This window comes from Parus major, chromosome 15, assembly GCF_001522545.3.
Source record: "Parus major isolate Abel chromosome 15, Parus_major1.1, whole genome shotgun sequence".
In the NCBI taxonomy this organism is placed as follows: domain Eukaryota; kingdom Metazoa; phylum Chordata; class Aves; order Passeriformes; family Paridae; genus Parus; species Parus major.
Window position 1 is genome coordinate 3,592,915 of NC_031784.1, and position 19,806 is coordinate 3,612,720.

The 19,806-nt window shown below is 45.3% G+C and overlaps 1 protein-coding gene across 5 annotated transcripts; it reads left to right on the plus strand.

The window, feature by feature from the left end:
• Positions 1 to 25: 25 nt before the first annotated feature.
• Positions 26 to 18,384, plus strand: MAPKAPK5 (MAPK activated protein kinase 5). 5 transcript variants are annotated; one of them, XM_015644038.2, is made up of 14 exons: positions 26 to 253; positions 2,572 to 2,645; positions 3,566 to 3,641; positions 4,472 to 4,569; positions 5,536 to 5,644; positions 7,425 to 7,514; positions 8,048 to 8,143; positions 9,097 to 9,177; positions 10,594 to 10,781; positions 12,619 to 12,739; positions 13,289 to 13,419; positions 13,980 to 14,101; positions 14,393 to 14,497; positions 15,360 to 18,384. In XM_015644038.2, exons 1-14 carry the CDS (start codon positions 218 to 220, stop codon positions 15,452 to 15,454), a joined length of 1,422 nt encoding a protein of 473 aa, XP_015499524.1. In that variant the 5' UTR covers positions 26 to 217; the 3' UTR covers positions 15,455 to 18,384. The 5 variants fall into 5 exon arrangements, with proteins under 5 accessions (XP_015499524.1, XP_015499525.1, XP_033374192.1 ...); XM_015644039.2 differs by having other exon boundaries at positions 13,980 to 14,095; positions 15,360 to 15,561; XM_033518301.1 differs by lacking the exons at positions 4,472 to 4,569; positions 5,536 to 5,644 and having other exon boundaries at positions 118 to 253.
• Positions 18,385 to 19,806: the final 1,422 nt, after the last annotated feature.

A 19,806-nucleotide genomic window follows, 5' to 3' on the forward strand; every position in this document is an offset into this window, starting at 1 on the left:
CCGGCGCGGGGTGCCGGCGATGTCCGGGTCCCGGGCGGCTCCTCCCGGTTGAGCGGCGGCTCCGCGCGGGCCCCGCGCCCTCCCCGCGCCGCGGGGTCCGGCAGCCGCGGCCCGCCCGGCCGGGCATGAGGCGGAGCGGCGGCGGCACAAAGGCTCCTCCGGGGCTGCGCGTTGCCTGACGCGGCCCAGCGCCCCCGGGCCCCGCCGTGGCGGGACGATGTCGCAGGATCACGACATGGACAAGACGATCAAGGTTGGCGGGAGCCGCCGGGGAGGGCAGGGGTCACCGGGTCACGGTGCCCGTGGGGCCGATTTTGGGTTTTTTTAGCACAGCAGGGGCGGTGTGCACAGCAGAGGTTCGCTCTGCGCAGGGGGCGAGCGGAGGCTCCACAAACCGAGCACCCCGACTGTCCAAACTTTTTACTCTTTATGCGTTTTAGCAAGCAAAGGAATTAGCGCTCATTGGCTGCAAGTTGTATAGTTCCCTTATTAATTAGTGTTCTATTGGTTAATGATTCTCTCGTTTGCCGTGTTAATTAGTTAATTAGCTCCTTCTCGCCTTTGGGTCGGGGGTGGTTCCTGGCTCGGTGTCTCTGAGCTGGTGGTCACAATCTGTCTCTGCTGGAATTCCCTTTTACTCAATGGAGCTGTTTTCAACACAGATGCAAAGTTGGGTTGTTTTAATTTCTTCCTTATCTTGGGGGCTCTGCCCAATGTCCTCATGGACCATAAACTCTGCATTTTTGTCCAAATCCTTCTTCCCAAGCTTTGTTCACCTTTCCCAGATCTGAGGTCACTGAAATACATCAAGCCCTAAACCTTAACAAGACAATTCTACCACCAGTTTGGTTTTCTAACAGCTGGACATCACTCTAAGCTTTTTCACTGATTAAATATTTTTATTCATTAGTCTTGAAAGCTACAAAATCAAACCCCAAAGAACTGCCTTCCTTAAAAGAGATTTTCCCCACATTTTCCAGCAGTCAGAACCCTGTTTTTGACCCTGTTTCCTAACTCCTTTATCATTCCTGCCACTGTTCCCTTTTCCTGATTCTTGGGATGGCAGGCAGCCTTTCCCAGGGTTCCTGTTCAGGTGCTGCCATGAAAAAACAGCTCTGGAGTGTGGGATTGGTGTGTTTGGAGCTGAACACATCCAGGGCTCAGGGTGTGAGCTCAGGATCCCTCTGTGCCCTGGCTGGCTGGGTTTCCTGGGGAATTCCCTGGTGGGATAAAGGGATGTAAACCAATGTTTTCAACCTTCTCTGGAGCTTTTGGAGCATTTCCAGCTGTTTAAGATCAAAATCATGGAATCCTTAAGGTTGGAAAAGACCCTCCAAGGTGATGGAGTCCAAGCTTTCCCTGGCAATGTTGGGAATTCCTGGTGCTGAAGTTGGACTTCCCATTCCTGAGGTGGATGTGATGCTGGGCATCAGAGCTCCCAATCCCTGGTTTTGGTGTCATTTGTGTTTCTTGACCTCTCAATTATTAATTTTAAATCCTTGAGTTGTAAAGCTGCTTTGGGATGAAGATTGGGATCCAGATTTAAAAAGTGCAGGAAGTAAAATTGTTGCCTTTTTCTATAAAACAATGGCAAATGCACAGAATAGGAAATAGAAATTAAATGCTCATTAATGCCCTCCTAAAATTGTGTTTTCACCCCACCCCTGCTGCTTTCAGTTCTCTGCAGCTGAATATCAGGAAAATTAAATCAGCTTTTCCCTAACAGGCTCCTGACAAGTGAAATTTATCTGAGCTGAGTTGATAAGAAGTTTCTTGGAGCTCCTCCTGAAAACCACAAATTTCTGTGATGCACTGAGATTTCTGCCCCTTCCTTTTAAACTTTTCATGGAACCCAGTGTATTTGGGAATTATTTTTCCTTAAGCTTCCCCAGTGATGCTGTTGCAGCAGCTCCTTTTGCTGTGATTTATCCTGAGCAGAGGCAGGAATTTAATAAAGGAACAAAAGCCCAGCTCAGGGCATCAATCAAAGCTCTGGATTTACAACCTGCCTTGGGATGTGGTTAAGCCTGAGAGCACCCAAGCTGTGGCTTAATAAAACCTGGCCCTATTTGTGTGGATTTGGACAGAAGGAGCCTGGTTTATTATCAGAAAAATCTAAAATTATTCAAGCAGAAGTGTGATGGTTCCAAATGTTTGAAACCTGCAATTTTTTTGTTTTCTGTCACCAAAAAAAAAAACATTTTGTTGCTGAAATGGGCTCCTTGTTCTGCTGTGATTGGTCATTTATAGGTAGGAAGCTGGAACTGAGTCAGGGAGAGATGCCCTTGTTACACTTTGGGTATTAAAAGCACAAAATCACATTTACTGCTCTCAATAACCATGTTTTGAAATTCCACCTGCACTGAAACAACCTTAATCAGGTAAATCATGACACAAGCATTGATATTTATTTATGTTTATATTTAATTTCCCTCAGGAAAGCAAACTCTCCAGCAGGCACTTTTACACTCAGATCTGCTGAGCTGAGTGGTTTTGGGAAAGGCTGTAGTAATTTTATTTATTATGTATTTATTGACTGTGTTTTCCCTCCTGCTGCTCCTTCCTGAACAGGAAACCTCCATTTTAGAGGAATACAACATTAACTGGACTCAGAAGCTGGGAGCTGGGATCAGTGGGCCTGTTAGGTAAGGGAACACTCTGGGATTATCCCTGACCTGTGGAGGAGTCAGTGAGTATTTTCCTAAATAGAATACACACAAAATTATAAACAACAAATGCCTCTGCCCCACGTGGGTCGTGCAGGAGGGGTTTTGTCTTTTTTTGGGGAATTTGGGAAGGAAAACTTCTCCTCCCTTCCTTGTCCTGGTGTGTTCCCACAGCCAGGCAGGAACAGGAGCTGGTTGTGGAATGATGACAACAGAAATTCCTCCTGCAGCTCCCTGTCCTTGGCTCCTGGTGCCCCAGCACTGCCCCTTTCCTGCTTTCCTGGTTGTTTTTCCAGCTCTTCCCTCTTCTTGCCACTGGCTTTGCATCCCAGCCCTGCTCCTCGTGGATTTCAAATCCCTGAATTTTTTTCTGGGAAGGAAAACACTTCAACAAGGCCTCTCCCTTCAGGGAATGTGAATTTGTGCTGGAAAACCACTGTGCTGCTGCTCCTGGGTGCTGCCTTTGTCTTTGCCATCATTTATCTTCCTCTCTGGGTTCTCCTCATCCTTTTTGTGTTGCCTCATTAAAACACAAGTTTGGTGCTTTATTCTTTGGGCAGCCTGTTCAGAGATGGGCCCTTTCCTCAACTGTTAAATGGGGGGAAAAAAAGAGAAAAAAAAATTCAGCCAGAAAGAGAATTTCCTTCCCAAACCACTTGATCTATTCCAAACACTTTATTTATTCCAGCATCACTGGGGGTGTTCAGGTGTGCTTTGGGTTATTTCCATCTAAAATCTCTCTTGAGGCTGAATTTAGGGTGAGAGCTGGGATGTTCCCTGTGTATCCCAAATTGGGGGATTCCCATGTGGAGAGCAAACTCAGAGCTACAAATCAATTGCTTCAGGTGTCTCTTTTTAACCTCCTTGCTGACTGAATGATTTTGTTGCTGTAATACCAGAGTCTGCATGAAAAAGTCCTCCCAAGAACGCTTTGCACTGAAAATCCTCCTCGATCGTCCAAAAGCTCGAAATGAGGTACAGTTCCTGCTTTTCTCTCCATAAAACCCTTCAATTGTTGGGATGTTTTAAAATTAAAAACCCCACCACCAAACCCCCATTTGCTGGCTGTGCTTCCAGAGATTTATTTATAATTAATTTGAGCTGTATTTTAAAGCTGTTCTTCTCCCTGTGATGGAACAGAACCAGTTTGGGAGGGAATTTTGTTTCCAGCAGTCTCACTCTTGGATGTCACTGCTCCAGGAATGCTTCAAGTTGTTCTGGGAATGGATTTTTCCATGTGCCAGGAGCCTAAAGCAGCTCCTGACACTGCTTGGGAGTTCCTGAGGTGCCAAACTGTCAGCCTTTGGAATGATGGGCACTCCTCCAAACTGTTGGGAATTTAAAGAAGGATTAATTGTCCTCGAGGTTTAGGCAACTTCCATTTTTTGTTACTGAGCAAATTTTCCTTTAAAATTCCCATAAAAATCACCTGTGTACAAAAAGCACTGAGACCTGGCTTGTTTGAGCAGCCCAGGGAGCTTTAAAGTGGGGAAAATTCCTGAATGTTGGGACAGGAGGTGATGTTCCAGGTGCTGGAGCTCTTAGCCACGAAAGAAGCCAGATTATGGAATTTGAGGGTTTATTCATTCATTTCCACTTCCACTTGCACCTACACCGCTACTTTAAAGCTGGTTCTGTCTCTAAATTTATGTAAAGAATCAAAGATGGAGCTTTTCCCAGAGCTCTGTGTGTGATTCCATAATCTGTCAGCAGCCTGGGGTTGTTTTTAAGGCAGGGTGAGCAGTGCTCAGCAGGGCTCTGTGCCCGTCCCTGTGTGCAGTAACAGCTCTTCCCTTCTCTTCAAGGTACGTCTGCACATGATGTGTGCAACACATCCCAATATTGTTCAAATAATTGAAGTTTATGCTAACAGTGTGCAGTTCCCACATGAATCCAGCCCCAGGTAAGATTACATAGGGTGATTCATTCCCACCGCTTGCTTTCCATGTTTAGCCCAAGGTATAGTGGAGTTTGCTTTTTTTTGTTTTGTTTTGGTTTGGTTTTAATCACAAAATTATTATTTAAAGGGGGTCCCAGGTGTAATAATTATCCTGCAGACCGAGCAGCTCTTGTTTTTTTTTCCCTGACTTTTGTGTATTTAAATTATTTTGCTTCCTTCACTCCCTGTTTTGAATGCATCTCCGTTTTTTTAGGTTTTCCATTGATTCAGTCTGCATTGTGTGAAAGAGTTGTTTCTAAAAATATGAAATTCAGCCCTGAAAACTCTCAGTGCATTGTCCTGCTTAAAATGAACACAGGAAAACATGGAGCAGAGTGATTTTTTTGTGTATTATTATATTAGGATAAAAAGATTGTCTTCTGATAGGATCTTAGTGGAGAAAATCATCAGAGCTGGGAGAGTGAAAGAGCTGAGACCTGAATTAGGCTCTGATTTTGCTGTGTGGTGGGAACTGGGAATTAATTCCTTGAGGATCTGGCAGCCCTGATCTCCACCTTCCTATTTTTTATCCTTCATAATTATGGCAATAAAGCTGTAAATTAAAATAACGGGGGATCCAGACTCAAAAGCATCCACGCGCTGTGTAATCCTCTAGTGCAGAGTTATCCCATGGATCCCACACGGCTCCCAGCTCCATCCTGAATGGAGCTGGATGTGTCCAGGTGGAGTTTGTTGCAGCTGGATGTGGGAGCCCATCAGGAGGAGCAAACTGGAGATTCCTGGCTGCCAATGACCGGGAGCCAGAAAATCCTGCGGATTTTTAGACGCCAAGGCAAAACGGCAGCAGCAAAACGGCCCCGAGAGCAGCGTAGGGAAAGCGGTGTTTGTGTGAAATATGCATTCTTAGCTTAGCAATTCTGTTCTTTTGGATGATTTTTTAACGTAACAACATGAAATGCTTTTGAACAGGGCTCGGCTCCTAATTGTAATGGAGATGATGGAAGGGGGAGAGCTCTTCCACAGAATCAGCCAGCACCGGCACTTTACTGAGAAGCAAGCGAGCCAAGTAACAAAGCAGGCAAGTCACCCCCTGTCCCAGCAAATCCATCATGCTCTGGCTAAAGTAGGGACAATTCCTGGGGCTGGAAGGGTGGGAAAAAAGGATTAAATAAAAGAATCCTCAGTTCTGATCCGATGATCATTGCCTGCTTTGTTATAAGTGACAATGCCAAAGCTTTACTAGGAATAAAGGATTGAAGGTGTGGGCTTGTTCTCTGGGTCTGCTGTGCTTAACATTGCTTTTCTACACCTGCTCTAGAGATCACTTCCAAGAGAACTTTGTCATTCCTCTGGTCCTAAAAGTGTTGCCTCCAGCAGGACTCCTGAGCTCCAGAATCTCTGTGACACCCTTGGCATTTCTCTCCTCTGGGCCAGGGGTTTTCAGGCTGGGTTCTGGGCTTGGGCTTACAGAATTCCTGGAAGATACCAAAGAATGTGTTTGTCTGTTCTGATTTTTGTGGCTGTTTGTTGCAATGTCATTTTTCCTTCACTGTTTCTCTCCCAGCTCGCTCCTGAGTGCTGTGTTTTATAACCTCCACGGTGGTTTCTGCAGGGGGTCTTGGTGTCCATCAGGTTTTTTGTTGCTGGTGGGACTCTCAGAAGGATCTCTGTGGAATTCAGTGCTGGGATCCCCAGGTCCCCTCAGCTCTGGGGCAAAAAAAAAAATCACTTTTGTGCTCTGACTTGTTTCTAATGAAATGCTAATTGTGCTGGTACTTTTTGGTCTCATCCAACAAAGAAATGAGGTGGAAGTACAGAATTATTCTTGACAGTTTGTTTGATTCTGACATGGTGGGGAAATCTTGTAAAACTTTACCAGAAGTCAAGACTTTGATTTGAGTTCTGTGTGTACACTTGGGTTATTCATGTCTCAAGTAACTCTTTGCTTTATTGTTTATAGAAATGAAGTCTGAAATGTGAAAGTCTCTCTAAAATTCTTTTCTCTAGTGGTTCTTTATCATTGTCTTGTACCCAGGAATGGTTAAAACTTGTCGCAACACTGCCTGATTTTTCCTCTGGGAATGTGTTTGTATTTATTGCTGAGCTAAATTAGCAGTGAAGTGCTCTTGTGACAGTAATTTGGAGTTTTTGAAGGACTCTAAACTTGGGTAGAATCCTACAGAATCCAGCAGGGATACTTCCAAATAAGGGTTGTGAGGCTGTGCCTCACTTCTGTCCCAGGAATGCTGTTTAAATATTTATACTTGACTTTTTAAATGAATTGCACTTGGAAATGTGCAGTCCCTGGAGCTTTCCTGCCTGGATTGCAGGTTCCTAAAGCATCCTTGAAAGAATCCAGGGATGCATTTCTGTGGGATATCCAGAGAATGATTAAAGTGCAGGTGGTACCATCCAAAATGAAAGAATAAAACTGCCTGAGTGTTGGATCTCCAGGCAGGAACAAGTGCAGTGAATTATTCCTGGAATCCTGAAGCAAGAACTCACTGCTGGGTGTTCAGCAGGGTGGAATTTCTGGGCAGGGGCAGCACCCTGGAGCCCTGGCACAGCAGGGAAGGGGCTCTGGCACCACCTGCTTCCCTTTGGGGGCTCTCAGTGCTTTGGATTCTCAAATTGAGGAGCCCAGGCCAAGCTGACTTTTGTTTTCTGTGGGATTCATGTCCCAGTTGTCACTTCACTGCACCACTGCCCAGCAGGGTCAGGCTCATCCTAACTCACAACTCCACCCAAGTGGAGTGAAAATGTTTGGGGTTGGAAATGTCCTTTGTAAAGCTGAAATAAATGTCCAGGCTGCAGGAGGAGGTTGGTGATTGTAGCTGATTTATTGTGCCCTTTTCCAGATAGCTTTGGCTTTGCAGCATTGCCACTCACTAAACATTGCACACAGAGACCTCAAGCCTGAGAATCTCCTCTTCAAGGATAACTCTCTGGTAAGATGAACATTTGGAATTCTTTTGCTGCTGAATTCTGTAAAATGGCTCAAGGGTGACTCTCAGAGTAGTGGTAAAAGGACATGAATCTGTTGGTGAAAAATGAAAACTGAATCACCTGGATGGACTCGGTGCTTTTCCATCCCCTGATCTCCCTGCTGCTGCTCCCCCTGAGGAGTCAGATTCTCCACCTGAGCACAGAATCCAGCTCTGCCCCCTCATCAGGATGTTCTGACCCTCTGCCTAGAGGTGCTTTGATAGATCCAAACAATTCTTTGTCTCTCCTGCTCACAACCAGCCTCTGCTTTCCCAATCCCTGAGGGGGCTGTTCCTGGCCCCGAGCACCCAGAAAAGCAAAACCTCTCTTTTGAAAGGTCAGTTTGTGACCTTTCAGCTGCCTGGTGGAGTGTGAGGGTATAAATACAATGAGGTGAATGTTTGGAGAAGGTGAGATGAGGACAGGGGGAGAATTAAGTGTTAGAGAAGCTGATTTAATGAGATTTGTCTAATAAAGCCTCTTCTCCTTGTTTTAGGACGCACCTGTTAAATTGTGTGACTTTGGGTTTGCCAAAGTAGACCAAGGTGACTTGATGACACCCCAGTTCACTCCCTATTATGTAGCACCTCAGGTAACAACCAGTTCCTGCTCTGGGCTGAAGGGATCATTTACTGCCTGAGCCTTCATATCCACATCCTTTTGACCCCCTTTGCTGTACTGGGAAGGGCTCTGAGGGCAGGAATCACTCCAGTCTGGAGCTGGAGTACCACAGGGATCTGTTGATCAGGCAAATTTCCCAGGCTCTGCTCAGCACTGATGGTGACAATTGGCTTTTAGCTGTATTAAAGCAGCTGGTTTGGAGAAATCCCTGCTTTGCCATCCCCCTTCCAGCTCAAGCTCATTCAGGATTCCATTAGAGAGGACTTTGCTGGAACAAAAGGGCTCTGAAGAGATGGTTGGTACCTGGGCACCTTGGCCTGGCCCCCCTGTCATTAAACACAGTCTATAATTCCACACAGGCTGCTCTTTGTAGTGCTGCTTTCCCCTCTCTCTCCTGTCCTTTGTGTTGGAGTCCTGGAGAAAATGAAAAGCAGCTGCAGATGGAGATTTAATTGCAGTGCTGGGCAGCCTTTAATCACTGGGAAGGGCAGTTCAGAGATCAGAGGATGTCCTGAAAATTCCTTCTGGGCTGGAGCCTGCAACCCAAACCCACAGGCTGGATCAGCAAGGGACACATTTGGTGGGATTTGTTCTGGGAGAGGCAAAAAGGGACAGCTCTGGAGCTTGGGTTACCCTCCAGACACGCTTTAGGTTCTGGTTCTAAGCATGGAGGAGTTGGAGCTTTAATTCAGGCAGAAGTGGAGATTTCAGTGCCCTGAAATATTATATATTTTAGTATTTTCCCTATGTAGAAAGCTCCAGTCTGTCTTAGGAAGAAAAACTGGAGTTTGGTAATCTTCAGTAGCTGGAATGAATTTCCTAAATAGAAAATCATCAGGAATCTTTGGCATAGGCTTTGCTGTTTGTGTTACCTGTTCATGAGATGGATTTTTCCTTGTTTGTTTTTATTTCCCCTCTCACCAGGTATTGGAGGCACAAAGAAGACATCAGAAAGAAAAGTCTGGTATTATCCCCACCTCTCCAACCCCTTACACTTACAACAAGGTGAGCTGGGAATGAAAGTCTTCCCCACCCCACTGGTGCTTCTGATAAATAATAAAACGCACACTTAGTGCAAACCTAATTAATGATCCTCTAATGAAGGAAAAATACACAAATGCTCTTAAGGAGCACTAAATACGAACGAGGTTTTGGAGAGAGTAGAATTACTCTGCTGGAGTGAGGCCAAGAGGGAAGTTCTTTCACCTCTGTTTGAAGGGAATCTCTTTCCTGCTGCCAGACTTTCTGGATGTGCAGAGCATTCCTTGTTCAGGCAGCAGTGCCAGAAACTGCTCTGTACCTGGATCTTCTGGAAAACAACCAAGAATTTATTGTGTAGCTGCTGGAATCTTGGCAAAATTGAGGTAGGAAATGTCCTGAAAGGTAATAATCTTTTTGGCCATTCCAAAACGTTTTCCTCCTTATCATCACTGTCTCCTGCTGGCTGAGCAGTGCTTGAACCACTGAGTGTTCTGGGTGTGTCGATTTTAACTCAAGTGGTCTGGTTTGTGACTCCAGTGGAAGGATCTGCCCTGATTCCAGCTTTAAGGAATGGTTGTTTATCCCACCCCGTGCCTGAGCAGATATTTGATGTGCAGTGTTAGCATTTAGTAGCCTCACAGAGAGAGTTAAAGCAAATATTAATTAGTCTGCATCACAAATCTGCCTTCTTCAAGGCTCTGACTGCCTCTGCATCCTGAAGAGCCAGGCTGGTGATTGTAGCAAACACTTCCCTTTCTGAACTCCTTAGAATGTGCCAGTGGTGTTTCAATATGGAGTTTCTTCTTCCCTCTCTTGTCCCTTGATTTGGGATTTCCAAGGTGGGAGTGATTTCCTTTTCATGTTTCATGTGAGGAATTGTCCTGTGCAGGCCTGGTGGCACTGGGTGAAGGGGCTGCTGAGAGAAGGGCCTTGTCCTCGAGTGTGATTCTGCAAAAGCAGCACCTGGCACTCACCTGGCTCCCCAGAACAGACCCTGAGAGGCTTCCAGGTGCTCTGTCCTTCCATGGCAGTCCAGTCCTGCTCCTGGCTCCTTCCTCTCCCTGGCTGTCACCACAGACAGCTCTGATTTGATATCCCTGCTGGTTCCTTTGTTGGATGGTTGTTGTGTTTTCAGTCTCCCATTGTAAACAACTGGATTCTTTTGTGGGATTGGGGGAGTAGGACTGGGGTATCTCCAGAAATGCAATTGTTCTCACTCCTTTGCAGCCCTGGCTGCTCCCAGACAATTCCCAACCACCTGGAAGTTGTTCAGCTTGGGGCACGGAGCTGTTGACAGCAGCCAGATTTATCCACTAAGGTGGATCTGGAGGAGGAGCTGAGCCGGTTCAGTTTCCTTAGGGAATCCCACAGAACTTTTATCATAATTCCCCACTGTCTGCTGCAAACTGCTCCCCAGAGTGACCCTTTCCTTGCTTGCAGAGCTGTGACCTGTGGTCCCTGGGGGTCATTATCTACGTGATGCTGTGTGGATACCCCCCCTTTTACTCCAAGCACCACAGCCGGACGATTCCCAAGGACATGAGGAAAAAGATCATGACGGGAAGCTTCGAATTCCCAGAGGAAGAGTGGAGCCAGATCTCGGAAATGGCAAAAGACATTGTGAGAAAGTGAGTCTGTGGGGGAAACTCTTGTGTTGCTCTGTGCTTGTGTTAAGGAATTGGAAAAGCACCTGGAAGTGCCTTATCCCAAGAGTTTTTCCAGCATTGTCTGCAGCTCATCCAGCTGACAAATTCTCCGTTACATTCGGCATAAACCAACAAAAAAAGTTTTTCTTTCTCTGCCCAAGTATTTAATTTTGATGTCTCTTTTGTTGGGGTGAATTGTGTATTTAGCCTTTAAGGGGAGTGGGAGCACTGAAGGGTTTCAGGGTAACACAACTGGCACGGATTTCCTGGGATGATGTTTAAATTCCTGTGAAAATCAAGTGCCTTTAATGTGATGTTATAAATCTGTCCCCTAAAGCCCTGTGCACATCACACACACCCTAAAAAGAGTCAGGCAGGAGGATGGAGAGGGAGATTTAAGATCTGTCATGAAGTGCCAGACTCAGATAAGGTTTTGCATGGATGTTTTATTCCAAATGCTAATGGAGTCTGTTTTCCATGCAGGGCACATCCCTTGGCTGGGAGTGTTTCAAAGACTGGGTCTGTTTGGGAGCAAGAACGTGGCACTGATTAGGGCTTGACCTCACTTATTTTTGAAGAAGTGACAGGGACTTACTGCCTTTGCATCGCCAGAGGAACTGAGAGAACAAAAGCAATATAAATAGGAAAAAAAAATCAGTTGGGGAAGTAATTCAAAAGTGTCACTGATTCCTCAGATGTACTGTAAATTCTCCAAGGGCTCACATTGTTTGGAGAGGGTGCTGGGACCTTTTTAGAGCTGTGCAGGAGAACCCCCAACCTTTCACCAAATTAACTTTCTTTTATACTAAGGTCAGCTCTTTATTCTCCCACAGAAACTCCACAGGCAAAAGGTTTCATTGTCTTTTAAAATTCCCATGAAACTCAGCTCTCGGGATGTTGTCACGTGAATCCAGGCTGATTTCTGACCTCGAGCTTTATGAGGGTTTGATAATGGGTTAGGATTTGGAAGATGCATGGAAAAGGAATGCCTGTGTGTGGTATCAAAAATGAACTCAACCTGGTTGGCAGAAAGTGGGATTCCTGAGCTCCCCCATGGTGCTGCTGACATTTTGTACAAGTTATTTCTGCTTTCTTGGTACATTAAACAATGTGCTCTGCAGCCAAGAAGCTGATCTGGAGTTGTCTAAGGAAGTGTGACAAGCTCTTGGAGTCATTGGGATGACTTGTCAGCACTCTGTGGGAAATCTTGCTTTTTTATTTACTTGTGCTCATCATGAGAACACAAATTATCTGCAAATCATCTTTCCAGGGTTTCATACTAGAAAAAAATTGATTTCATGGAGTTTGCAGCAATCTAATGAATAAAGTTGTTTTTTATTTTGAGGAGCTGGGAGCAAAGTGTTGATTACTTGAGGACTTTGTAGGGGAGAGAAAAGCTGAGGAGTGGCATGGTGAGAGCAACGAGTCCTGTAAGGTTTCCATGGCCAGAGTCCTTGGAATGGCTGTAACCTGTTCTGGGGATGAGCTCTGGGAGAACACTTCCAGAAACTGCCAGTCTGGATCATTTCCAGTTCCTCTGGAAGGTGATTTTCCACCTGGGAGCAGCAGCTGAGGAATTCAGCAGCACAGGGGTATCCCAGGAATGCCTTTAGCACCTTCCTTTGCTCTGAGTTCTGGATTGCCCTGGATGAGCTGTGACAGCATTAAACCACAACAAGGTCAGAGAGCTGGGACAGATTTTGGGCTCATTTTGGGGCAGTTTGAGCTCTTGGAGAAGCTTCTTATTTGGCCTTTAAAATGCTTAAATGCTCTGTAAATCAACAAACCCATTCTTAGGGATTTATTCTTTCCTCCCCAGGCTGCTGAAGGTGAAACCTGAGGAACGCCTGACCATTGAGGGGGTGTTGGACCATCCCTGGCTCAATTCCACTGAGGCCCTGGACAACATCCTGCCCTCTGCCCAGCTGATGATGGACAAGGTCTGAACAGCAGTTTTTTGGTCAGGAACGTTGCACAGCAGCAGGAGAGCTCTGGGATGGGTGAAAGGGCTTTTTTTTGATGTGGGGTTATGCAGATAAGGAGCTTCTCTTCTGCTTTAGGAGAGAAAATGGAAACAGGAATGAAAATAGAAATAAAATGTGAAATTTGGGCTTGAAGTAGATGCTCCCAGATTGGTGGTGACAAGCTGCCACTTGCTGATGGTAGAAAGCAGAGCCTGAGGGATCTTCCATAGGTCTTCCCTCTTTTTGCCATCTTTTATCCCCACTAAAGCAATGACCTCACTAATTAAATAAATAGTCCTTGTTTCCTTTAATTTCTGCTCAAAGAGGATTTCAGTCAATCTTGTGAACATGAGAAGGAGATGATCCTTTGTCCTGTTTCTCCCTGGGATATTTTCTCACTGATTTTAGTCCTAGCCATGCCTTGCTTCATGCAAACTTGATTTTTCTTGCACATCTCCAAAATGTATCGGATTTTGGCGCCTCTTTTTTTTGCCCGTGGCAAACACTGTCCACGTGTCTTTGCAGGCCATGGTGGCAGGGATCCAGCAGGCTCACGCAGAACAACTTGCAAACATGAGAATCCAGGACCTCAAAGTGAGCCTGAAGCCCCTTCACTCCGTGAACAACCCCATCCTGCGCAAGCGGAAACTCCTGGGGTAACTCCAAACCTGGGTTGGAAAGGGCAGCGTGGAGCCAGCTGGGGTGGCTGGAAAATGGCTTTGGGAATGGCACAGGCTCAGTTTTGGTGGTTTAACACACTTTTGGTGTTGCCCAGACAAGTAGTAGTGGCACAGTGTGGTTTTTCTGCCAAGATGTGGCAGTGAGGGCAGGAAGGAGGTTGTTCCTGCATTGAACAGATTCCTCATAGGATGTGTAAGATAAGGCAAACTGGGAGAAAGAATTCCAAGATCTTTTTTCTCATCCTGACATTTATTTGCTGAAGAAGTCAGGTAAACCCTCTTTCTCTTTGTTAATCTGAGAAATAGACTCATGCACTTTAGGATTACCCTTATTTGAAGTAATTTAAAGGAATATTTCTTTTTCTCCATACTTGAAATGATCTCATAATATAGGACAAGAATTATAATTAATGCTGAACCTGTCTACCAATTTCCCAGGGAGGGAAGGAGCTGTGTTATATTGGAGCAGTTACACAACGAGTAATGAGCTTGAGCTGCGCCCAAATTCTAATTATTTCCTCCTTGTTCTTGTGCAGCACCAAGCCAAAGGATGGTGTTTACATCCATGACCCCGAGAATGGAAGCAACGATTCCAATGTGGCTCTGGAGAAGCTGAGAGATGTGATTGCTCAGTGCATTCTACCACAGGCTGGTAAAGGTTGCCACTTTAAAGAATGTTTTAATCCTAAGCGTGCAAGACCCTGACTTTGGGTGTGTCAGTGGTGAGGAAGGAAGAACAAAACTCCTGGGCAGCCTCTGAGCTGGGATTTGGGTTTGTGTGGAATTTTAGTGACACACAGAGCTGTTAAAAGAACTTTCAAACGGGAATATTTGGTTTAAAGGCCATGTCCTGGTTTGTGTGAGGTCAGCAGGAATAACTGCCCAGTTTGCTGAGCCCTGAGCAAGGCATGAGGCCAAACCTCCTGTGTCGTTTTGTCATCTCAAACAGGAGAGAATGAAGATGAGAAACTGAATGAAGTGATGCAGGAGGCCTGGAAATACAACAGGGAGTGCAAATTGCTGCGAGATACCCTGCAGAGCTTCAGCTGGAATGGTGAGAATTCCTGCTCTCCCACAGGGAACGTGGAAAAGGGGGAAGCACAGACTTCCTGCTGTGGAAATAACACCAAATTTATTCCATTATGGGCTGATTTAGGTTTTGACACTGTTTTATCCCTCCTGCCAGAACTGGTGTTGCCAAAATGGGGTTGGAAGTGTTGCTTTGAAGTTTTTATTTGAAAGTCAGGGTTGAGTTTTCAGAGGCACCAGGAATGTAACAGCACAAATGGATCATGATAGAAAAGGGGGAATTTTAAACTGCCAGAGGGTGGGGATAGATGGGATATATGCAAAAAACCCTTCCCTGTGAGGGGGAGGAGGCCCTGGACAAGGTGCCCAGAGAAGCTGTTCCATCCCTGGAAGTGTCCAAGGAAGGGTTGGAACACCATGGGATAGTGGAAGGTGTCCCTGCCCAGGGAGTGGAACCAGATGACTTTTAAGGTCCTTTCCAACCATTCCAAGATCCTTTTAGGAACCTCTTCAGCTGCGCTGAGCTGCTTTCCATCCAGCTGTTTATTCCCTCTTTCTGCTGGAGGCTGCTCCTCCCTGTCAGCACAGCTCTGCAGCTCGGCTTGGGAGCAGAATTAAACCAGGACCTTGGGAATGCTCAGGTGGCTCCTGGACAGAAGAGGCTGGCAGAGGTGTCAGCCCCCAGGAGCATCAGCCAGCTTTTGTTCTGTTTGCTTGGCTTTAATTGACATTTTTAACAGCTCAATTTTTCCAACAGAACTATGGTCTGTAATTCCTTTTGGATCCTGTGCTGCTGTTGCCCTGTGTGAAGCATGGTTTAATTCCAGCTAGGATTGCTTCCCTCCTTGTGCCCAGATCCAGCTGATTCCCTGTTTTTTCCCTTCCAGGTAGAGGATTCACAGACAAAGTGGATCGACTAAAACTGGCAGAAATCGTCAAACAAGTGATTGAAGAGCAGACAAACTCCCATGACTCTCAATAGCTGGAGCTTCTTAATCTTATTTTTTTTACCATTTAAGATTTATTCTTTAACTGTAAAAAGTATTTTTATGTAAATTAATAAATCATAATTATTTCATTAAATTTCCATACTGCTTGAAAATGCTGTATAGTTGTAGATAGAAAAAAAAAATCATTGGTACTGTAATATTTTTTTAAAACTCAGTTCCTCGAGGTATATATGATCACTTATGTACTGTTAATCATGAGCCCCCCAAATGGGGTGGATTTTATTGTTAAAAACCATTCTTTTTCTTAATAACCAGTTGCAGAAGCTGCCTTTCACCTGCCACATCCAGCCCCTGCAGTGACTGTATGCGAAGGAGAGCCACAGTTTCTCAAGCCCCTGCTCAGTGAGTACTTGAAGCAAGTGCTGTGAAATGCAAATTCACAGCTCCCCTTGGCACCTAAATTCCAGGTCTTTAGGTAGAGAAAAATCAATTAAATATCCTTCAGTTTGGCTTGGTGCCTTGCCCAGGCACCTGAGGCCATGTGCTTGCTGAAATTTTCAGTTCTGAGCAGTGACTCTCTTTTTTTGTTGTTGTCTTCCCCATCTCCCTCAGATCTTCTTTAAGGCTTAACCTTCTCTTTCTTCCTCCTCATCTTCCTCAGAGCTTTTTTAAGGCTGAATCAACCATTCAGCACAAAACTTTTCTTTTTTTCACCTTGTCCAACAGTAGAACAGAAGAATGTTCAACTTCTTATGCACAAGTTATTTTAATTTCCATGGTGGGATCTTCTACGGACCGAGACCAGCCTGGGGTTTGTTTGTTTGGGATCCACCCCGCCTATTCCCATTCTTTCTTTCCTAGAAGATCCAAGGCTTGGGTTCTGACCTGTCCTCTTGTTTGGCAGAGCTGCTCCCAGGCAGGCTCCCAGTGCTCTGGGGAACCCCTGGGATTTATCTCTGGAGCCCAAATGCCCGTCTCTGATGCCTTCGAGCTCCTTCTTGGGGGAGCCACAACTGCAGGGCTGCTCCTTGGCTGCCTCCCCAGGGCAGGTTCTTACTCTAGTCTGGAACATTGGCTCCAAAAGCTGCTTTTTTAAATCCTGATACAGCAAACCAATGGCAAGAATCTGTACATAGTTCTAGTTTTCTACCTTTTCTGCTTCTCTTTCTTTCGAGATCGGGCAGAGGCTTTTTATAGAGCTATTTTGGTACCAAATCCGTGCAGACATCGGGTGAGTTTGGTCTGCAGACTGAAGTGCCAACCCAGGGCCATCAGTGACCACTCCTGAACGTTGTTGTCTTTCACAGCTCATCCATTTTTGGGTTTACATTGACAAACCTGAGCCATCAGTCTCCCAATTCTCTCTTACAAAAGTCCAGCCTTGTTCTTTTTTTTTTTTTTGTCTCTTTTTCTATACCAAAACGTCCTTGCAGCTTTAGCTGGATGGCAAAGCAGTGTCTGACTCTTTCTATACAATTTTCTAAACAGTGACTTGTTTTTTCTACATGAAGGAGATGCTTTGTTTCCCATTCTCTGTCAGCTTTCCTTAATCCTGTGGACAGTTTTCCAATGTCTGATGTATTGCAGGGTGAGAACAGTCCCTGCTCATCCATCCTCTGATGGGGGCAGGGAATGTTTGTGTGAGCTGGAATTGTACCTCTGACACTACCTGGAATATTAGTGCACTGACCTGTTGAAAACTGAAGAGAATTAACCAAAATTGAGAGGTTTTGTCATTTTTTTGGCTGTACCACCAAGCACTGTTATGTGCATTTCTGTCCTTGCTCTAATTCTAAGTCATGTCTTGAAATGGTTTCCTTTTGAACTTGAAATCCATATTTTTTTTCTGGGAAATCAAACCTTTCAAGTGTGGCAAATAGAGATGGAAACAGGGAAATCACCTTTGTTTGAATGGCAGAGCAAAAAATCCCCTCCAAAAGCACTTTGTGACTCTGTCCTCCCAGGAGGAAGATCCTCAGGCAGTTTTTTGGGAGCCAGAATTTGTTGGATGTGCAGTCAGGGGGGAAGGTGGGATCTGATGTGTGTTAGAGGATTCCTCCTTTTCTTCATCCCTTAAGTGCTGCTGATCCTGAGGTGGGAACATTTGTACAAATTTCCGAGGGATTTTACCACAAGGAGATGCTTTTGATGGATTTGATCTACATTTTCTTGTCTGTGATAAATAAGAAGGGCCTGATCTGAAGCAGAGGGAGGAGGGACAGATTAGGAAAACAAAATTTGAAGACTTAAGGTCAAATGGTTTTGTTTCTATGAGAAAGTTGATTTTTTTACTTCTGGAAAAATTCTGTTTTACATTTCAAAGTTCAATAACTTTAATGGATTCATTTACATGTCTGAAAGTAGCATTTGACTTTCTCATTCCTGTGTTTAGTTTATTTTTCAGTTGAAGAAAGTGCAAGACACCTTGTCTTGATTCTCTGAGGTTTGACTTGGTAACAAATCTACTGATTCTTTATAGCAGACTGTGAATATTGTAAATATCTTGAGCTGGAAGTGTGGGATCAAAGAAGAATTTCTTTGTATAAACACTAAAAATATGTGGGAAAGCTCTGGAGGTTGTTGGGTTTTGGTTTTCTTTTTTTTTAGAATTTTATTTAAATAGTGAAGAAAAGTCTCTGAAATCATTTGACCTTTTCAAAATTTTCTGTATAACTGGCTTCTCCTGTGACTTGATTATTTGAAGCTTTTCTATATATATTAAAATTAGGAGAACCTGTTTAATGAAAGAGATTTTGATTGGAAATAGCAACATGTCAAAGTTTTGCTGTCATTACTTCTAGATTTTTCTTTTGGAAACCCGAGTCTGTCCCCATGTTTAACTCCTGTGTGTTAAAATGTTCTCATTTCTCCTTCTCAGTGTTCCTTGTTAGTTCCTTTTGGATCAGTATTACATTGTAAATATTACCCATCCTGTATATAAATGATTTTACTAAACTCAAAAGTTCCTGGCTGCTTTTGTTTGGTCCCTAGATCCCTGTAGGAGAGAAGGAAGGAGCAGGAGGGAAGAGCAGCAGGATTCTCCTGTTTTTCCCTGGAAGTGTCCAGGAGGTGTGGATGCAGCACTTGGGTGTGTGGTTGGTGGTGAACACAGTGGTGCTGGGTTAAATTTTGGATCTTAGAGGCTGGAAAAGCCTTTAGAGATTCCATTATTCCATTATTCTGCCACCCCCCAGCCCCCCCATCCATGGAAATAAGCTTTTGAATGAGGCTTTGAGATGAAAGGATGACTGACAGGAGAGGCTGGATAAATCCCTAGGAAATCCTGGGCTCTGCTTGGCAGCATAACCCAAAATTGCCTTTTTTAAGCCCAGCTTTCCATCAGATGGCAGCAGCTCCTGCCTAGTGCTCCCAGTTAACCCCTGGGGGCAGTTAGGGAAGGGAGGGGTGACTAGAAATAGGAACCAGAGATGATGATCCTTGCAGGTGGGTGAAGTGGGAGCCCTGCTGGGACTGGGGGACACTGGGTGGTGAGAAATGGATCTGCCCCTGATATCCCCGTGCTTTTCCAGCGAGCAGGGAGTGCTTCCCCTCACCCTTCAGGACACAGAGCCTTGGGCTGGCACTTGGACCCCTCCTGCCTCTGGAAACAGGTTTGTTGTCCTCGAGCAGGGCTTGACCTGGTGACAGGAACCAGACACACCTTTGTCCCGGGAGCATTTCAGGACACAAGATGGAACAGGTGTAAAGGCTCCTTTTAAGAGATCTTCCCTCTGCTTGGTGCCTTTGAGGAGTTCAGACCTGGGTGGAGAGTGACCCTTGGAGCATCCAGACCGGGAAAGGGACTGAGGGAATAAGTTCCTGGGAGCACTTAAAACAGCCAAGCCAGCTGTGAGTGCCCATGGAATGGCTCTTTCCAGCAAGAAAACCCCTCAAACAAACACTGAGTGGGTGCTGAGCTGACTGAGGGGCCCTGGGACTGTGCCAGCACCCACTGCCAGCTCTGATGGTCCATTAGTAATCCAAGCATTGTTTCCCTGGTAATCTTCCATCACTTAGGAAGCCTTAATCCCCTTTTAAACAAATTGCACTGGCTCCACAAATGGGGTCAGTCCCTGGAGGGTGCAGGAGGCTCTCGGGGATGAGACTGAGTGTGGCTCACACCCGGCCAGTGCCAGGGCACAGATCCCATCCTCCCCAGGGAGTATTGGCCTTTGAACTGGGGCTGGAAGAACATAGTCATCCATGTCCAAACTTTGGGACTAGAGGATGATTTGAATGACCAGGTAGAAGAAAATGGCTGAAAACCTTGCTTTTATCCTGCAGAACAGCAAAATTGAATTGTTTCACTCAGTCTCACTCTGTAGGAAAAAATAAGTCATTGACCAAACCTCCACAGCCCTTGTGTGACTTACCCAGAGTTTAC